General features: G+C 53.2%; 1 protein-coding gene across 1 annotated transcript; it reads left to right on the forward strand.

The window, feature by feature from the left end:
• The first annotated feature begins 368 nt into the window (after positions 1-368).
• On the forward strand, positions 369-4,060 carry LOC101758463. Its single transcript, XM_022828680.1, has 10 exons — positions 369-1,193; positions 1,905-2,192; positions 2,267-2,425; positions 2,505-2,627; positions 2,708-2,774; positions 2,846-3,006; positions 3,082-3,172; positions 3,256-3,345; positions 3,450-3,670; positions 3,763-4,060. Exons 1-10 carry the CDS (start codon positions 378-380, stop codon positions 3,802-3,804), a joined length of 2,058 nt encoding a protein of 685 aa, XP_022684415.1. The 5' UTR covers positions 369-377; the 3' UTR covers positions 3,805-4,060.
• The last annotated feature ends 1,545 nt before the right edge of the window (positions 4,061-5,605 follow it).

Genomic DNA, 5,605 nt, shown 5'->3' on the forward strand with positions numbered 1-5,605 from the left:
GGCCAAGGCGCGCACGCATGACGGCCGCCGGGATGTACCTGCACGCAACGCACGGCCAACACGACGTCGATGATGAACCTGAACCCCAATTGCGGCCCCGCGTCCAATGGATCGGAGATGCCGTACGTCCCAACTCGCCGCACGCCAGCCAGACCGGACAGACCACAGGGCCGTGGTGTACGTGCTGACCGGCCCTGCTGCTTCCCACAGCCACGGTGTACGTGCAGGATCACATCAGATCAGACCGCCCGCACGTTGCGGCGCACGGCACACGCCTCGCCCGCCAGCGTTGGGGTGCTTTCAACTTGCCCCTCTCCCACCACCACCCCCAAGCCCAAGGCCAAAAACCCCACCTCTCCAGCGCGAACCCCACAGACATGGCGAGGATCCTCACGCGGCTGTGGGGGCCGCCACTCTCCGCGGAGACGGCGCCCGCACCGCCTCCAACCCCATCGCCGACGCCGACGCCATCACCCTCGCCGACGCCGCCTCCACCACGTACGTCGCCGGTGCCACCCCCAACCGCCTCGGCGCGACCTCCCTCCTACATGACGCCGCACCCTGCTTCCTCGACGACGACGCCACCGCACACCTCTCCAGCACCACCGCCGGGTGCTTCTCCCTCGTCCACGCCGACGCCGACGCTACCGCCACTTCCTCCACCGACGCCCGCGCCACCTTCTCCAGCCGCGCCGCCCCGGGTCTCGCCCGCGCCGCGTACCTCTCCAGCGCCAGCGCCGTGTCCGCCCGCGGCTTCTCCATCGCCCGCGCCGACGCCTACGCTACCGCTACTTCCTTCACCGACGCCTGCGCCACCTCTTCCTCCAGTCGCGCCGCCCCGGATCTCGCGCACCTCTCCAGCGGCACCACTGGGTACGCCCGCCGCATCTCCCTCGTCTGCGTCGACGCCAACGCCATCGCCACTAGCGTCGCCGACACCTGCGCCACTCGTGCCGGCCCCGCTCTCGCTCGCTCCGCCTCCCTCGTCGGAGCCACTACTCCCCACGCCGCCGATGCTTCTTCCGCGTGCTGCTACGGGTATCGGACCCCTCCCGCACTGCCCTCCTCCGCAGCTGCCCCCAAGGCCCTCCCCAACCCTGGCCGAGCTCCCGCGAAACATCACCGCCTCCGCTCTATCGGCCGGGACCTCTCCGCCACCGTGCGCGTGCGCTGCTCCACCACCGCAGCCACAGGTACGTACTTCGTTTGCTCCGCAGCGGGGGACGGGCCGGGGATGCGCGCGCCTTGCGGATATTGCTGCCCAATTCGGTTTCGCTTCCGCAAATTCTAGTTTATTGCCTGGAGTACCACATTGTTTCAGATGTACTACTCACGTGAGATACAGCATAGAAACCGCACCATATTCTAGCATCGAATCTGGTTTGATTTGGGGCACTACACACAACTGCCCTGCATTGTACTTCATCCTTTCCAAATTATAGGTTGTTTTGGCACTTCTGGATTTATAGTTTTAACCATGTATCTATACATTGTGTTTATCTAGATGAACAGCATAAGCTATTAACCTAGAAATGCCAAAATGACTTACAATTTGGGACGAAGAGAGTAGCGTGTAATTTTGGTTTGATTTTGAGTCACTTCAACTCCTCTGGAACCAGGTTCTATCCACACAGGATCCAAATTAATTGTAGGTGCTATTGCTAGCACACAACAACACAGTATCTATCCTGATGGAATTTTGCTTCATTTTAAGCATACTAGATCAAAATGGTAGTCTATCTGTTGCCTCTGTAAGAAGCTTTGCATTGTACATGTCCCAACAGATTTCCTTTTCATACTGTCTACTGTCTTGGTTGATATATAATGCATTGGAATATATTCTTCTTTAGCTGTACCTGTACACAAGTTCTTTGATTTTGACCATTACCTACTCGTTTTAGCAGAGTATCGAGAAGGGTGCATCTTTATTTGGCTTGCTCACCCCTGTGGTTTTATCCACATTCCCTTTTATCTACCAAGTTCATACCGGAAGCATCCATAAGACGACAGAACTGTTTGGGACACCAGCCATGGTCAGTGCCTTCATCAACAGCATCATATGGTTGATGTATGGCATCGTGATCAGCAAGAGTGACATGAGTCCAACTCTGCTCCTACTGCATGCATTCACTTGTATGTCAACCTTCACTTACCTCATGTTTGTCTATGCGGATAGGAAAGCCACTGTAAAGGTATGCTTCCTTGAAGCTTGATTGTACGCTAACAGCTTCATATAACTGTTACCTGATGATTTACATTTTCCTAGGGCTACATGCTTGCGTCATCATTTATATTATCTCTATCAGTCATATTCACTGTTCTGTACTGGGATCTGATCCCATCTTGGATCATGGAGGAGCTGTTCGGGTGCCTTGGTCTGGGTAGCCTTGTTTACTGCCACTGCATTCAAATATCTAATATTTTGGTACGCTCAAGTATTTGCATGTATAAATAAGTTCAGCCTTTGCATGTACATCAGTAAGTAATGGCCTTCCTTTTTGCAGGATGGTATTACTGAAAGATCACAGAAAATAGCTACTGCTATCAATTTGCTCCCGAGCTGTTTGGTGAATCTGGAAACCATGATGATAACTGCTCAACGCCACCCAAACCATGGTTTCATTTTGGTATACATCTTGATTCTGTTAAATAATTGTTCATTCTAGCATCAAGGATTATGAATTAAATAAAAATGTTATTTCCTCAGATGTCATCTACACTTGGGTTCGCAGCTAATGTGCTTGAGATATTTTTGGCTATCATAGTAACTCTGGGTAAGAACATTTCGTAATTAGCGAGCCCCATTCGTTGAATAACCATTAAATAATATAGGTTTCCATTTTAGGTAATTTGTTCTCATCAACTGGAAACAGAAGTGTTGATCTTGAAGCGGCAGTTCAAAATGTTGGCAGAGCAAATGTGTCTGCAGGTTTACCTACCAATGATTTAGCTGTGGTGTTTGGGAGTGAGAATTCTATAGCTGGATCAACTCAGGCGCAGCACCAGGTGGTGTCCTCTAACCCTAAAAAATATTTTTGTTGCTGTTCCGTTTGTTGCTAACCATGCCACCTTTTCGCACAGCACGAAGCTACTGATACCATAATCATGCAACTGCAAGCAATAATTAGGTGTCAAATTGAAGCAATTAGGCACCCAAGTTCATATACCAGAGGTACATTGTCTTATCAGTTTGGACACTAGTGTCTGTTGATGTGGTTTCAGGCTTAGTGGCTTACCATTCTTTTCTTTGTACAGTGGTTCTTGTACAAGCAATTCCACGGGTACCTTTACAAATTGAGCGTGATGCGTACCTTCCCATGCTTCTTCAGATCTCAGGGTTGGCTGGTAAGCTAGACTGCTAGAGTCTTTACTACTAGGCTTAGGCTTGGTATTTCTGCTTCCAACATTGCTGTCGACCTTAATGATTTGTGTGCTGGCTGCTGCAACAGATGCAAGGCCAGATCTTATGGTGATAATGAATCTGGAACTCAGGTACTGGCTGCAACTTAGGTGGAGGCTAGAGGTGTCACAAAGACGGATTGCTGCTGCTGCTGAGACCAGCATGGAGCAGAGGAATAGTATGAAGAGAAAGCAGCTGTTAACAGAGGAGTCACTTGGAAGCCAAAGCAAAAGGATAAAGAAGGCGCAGACTACCTGGCGGGTGCAGTTGGTATGTATTCCTCTCACGAGCCACACATTTCTCCATGATAGTGAAGTAAAAAGAATGCAATATTAACACTTTCTTTCATCCCTCTGTCACAGCCAAGACCTTATGCCTTACGGAAGTTCAGGATCCCCAGATGATCACATGCAGCTGACGAAATTTCGCCGGAGGAACGAGGAAACACAAATTTTGGATGTACAGACGACCGGGATGACGGAGATACTTGTGTGCAGATGATAGTTTACGTTTACGTTTAGGCATGCAACAGTCCCTATATGCTTGTTTGATTTGCACCTGCACCGTACCATTATTTTGGATTTGGATTTGCACTTGTTGGATTTGTCTAGTGTAATTCTGGCGTATAAAACTAGATTATAACATAGAAGAATGGTGTTGACGTCGTTGCCTGGCAACTCGTTTGTTGCCTGCTACTGGTTCATCCTCACATGCGCGTACAGTACGTTGTCTGCGCGGCACTGATTCTGCTTCTGAATCAGGCTGGCAGCATGGAACCCAATCCAAGGTATTCTTCATTCTGAATGGAATTTTGTCATCCCCAGGCGCTAGTTCTTGTGTATCTATGAATGCTCGAGCCATAGTTGAATAGGTTCATGTGATGCCATTTGCCATCGGGCGGCGAGGGCCAGCGGACGAACGGGGGTGGCCAACAGGGCGGCAGGGACAGGCTGCGGCGGCAGACGGCGTCGACGTGCTCTCCATCTTCAAGGAAGGCATCACCGTGGGCGCCTACAGAGCGACGGAGAATGGCGTCTTTGTCGCGTGCTCCGCCGGGAACTAGAGGCCGGCCGGCCGGGCATAGGCACGCTGGCCAACGGCGCGCCGTGGCTCACCACCGCCATCGACCGCCTAGCTAGTTCGTCCTCGGCAACGGCAAGAACCTCACCGGGGTGTCCTCGTACCGGCGACCCCTTGCCGTTGCTGCTCGTCTACGCTGCTGCCAAAGCGTCCAACGACACCACGGGCAAGGAAGGGCGCGGCTCTGCTTGGCCGGCCGGCAAGATGGTAATCCGCATGCAACCGTGGCGTGGACCACGTGGTGCAGAAAGGCATCACCGTCAAGAACACCGGAGGCGCCGGCATGGTTGTGGTGAACTCGGCGGTGGAAGGCGAGGACCTGAATACCTGATCCCCGACCTGCACGTCCTCCCGGCAGCCAGCGATTGGGAAAACTGACGGCGACGCCATCAAGGCCGTCCGGCGCAAACCCGACGGCGTGGCCGTCATATCGCCCGGTGACGACGGGCGTCCAGTCGGCGCCCGTGGTCGTCGGCTTCTTGTCTTGGGGGTCGAACATCTTGTCGCCGGGGGTGCTCAAGCCGGACATGATCGGCCACAGGGTGAACACACATCCTGGTGGCGTGGGGTGGGGACACCTCGCCGTCGGGGGCCCCGGCCCCGGCGACACACCAGACCGGGCATGCACCTCCACGGGCGGCGCGGCGCGGCCGCAGTGGAGCCCCTCGGCGATCCGCTTGACGCTGATGAGTGATGATGACAGCGGTCACGGCGTACCCCGACGGGCAGGCCGTCCTCGACCTATCCGACGGGCACGCGGCGATGCCCTTTGCCACGGCGGGTCCATCAACTACCCTACGTTCGCGGTGCAGCTCCCGGCGGCACGGCGCGGTGACCAACGTGGGGCCGCAGCCCCGCCGGACGTACAGGGCGAAGCCCAATAATGCGACGGCGGTCTTTGGCTCATCGACTAGCTAAGGGCGATTGATCAGTGTCAAGAAACATCTATCCATATGTTTCAAGAAGAAGACCGATCACCGTCTCAAGAGCATAGAATTAAAATTACATCACATCATAATATGAAAACAAGCTAGAGCATGTATGTGATCGTCATGTTCAAGATTTATTAAGTGATCATCAACAACCAAATAACAGGATGGAATGAACGAACGAATCTAATAATAA

The sequence above is a fragment of the Setaria italica genome, chromosome VII (genome assembly GCF_000263155.2).
Source record: "Setaria italica strain Yugu1 chromosome VII, Setaria_italica_v2.0, whole genome shotgun sequence".
Lineage (NCBI taxonomy): Eukaryota > Viridiplantae > Streptophyta > Magnoliopsida > Poales > Poaceae > Setaria > Setaria italica.

What these genes read in the sequence shown, in the direction of transcription:
- LOC101758463 (XM_022828680.1), top strand. Translation starts at nt 378, where the DNA reads ATGGCGAGGATCCTCACGCGGCTGTGGGGGCCGCCACTCTCCGCGGAG. An exon ending in CAAACCATGGTTTCATTTTG is followed by an intron (nt 2,628 to 2,707) that starts GTATACATCTTG and finishes TTATTTCCTCAG; the next exon opens with ATGTCATCTACACTTGGGTT. An exon ending in CAACTCAGGCGCAGCACCAG is followed by an intron (nt 3,007 to 3,081) that starts GTGGTGTCCTCT and finishes CTTTTCGCACAG; the next exon opens with CACGAAGCTACTGATACCAT.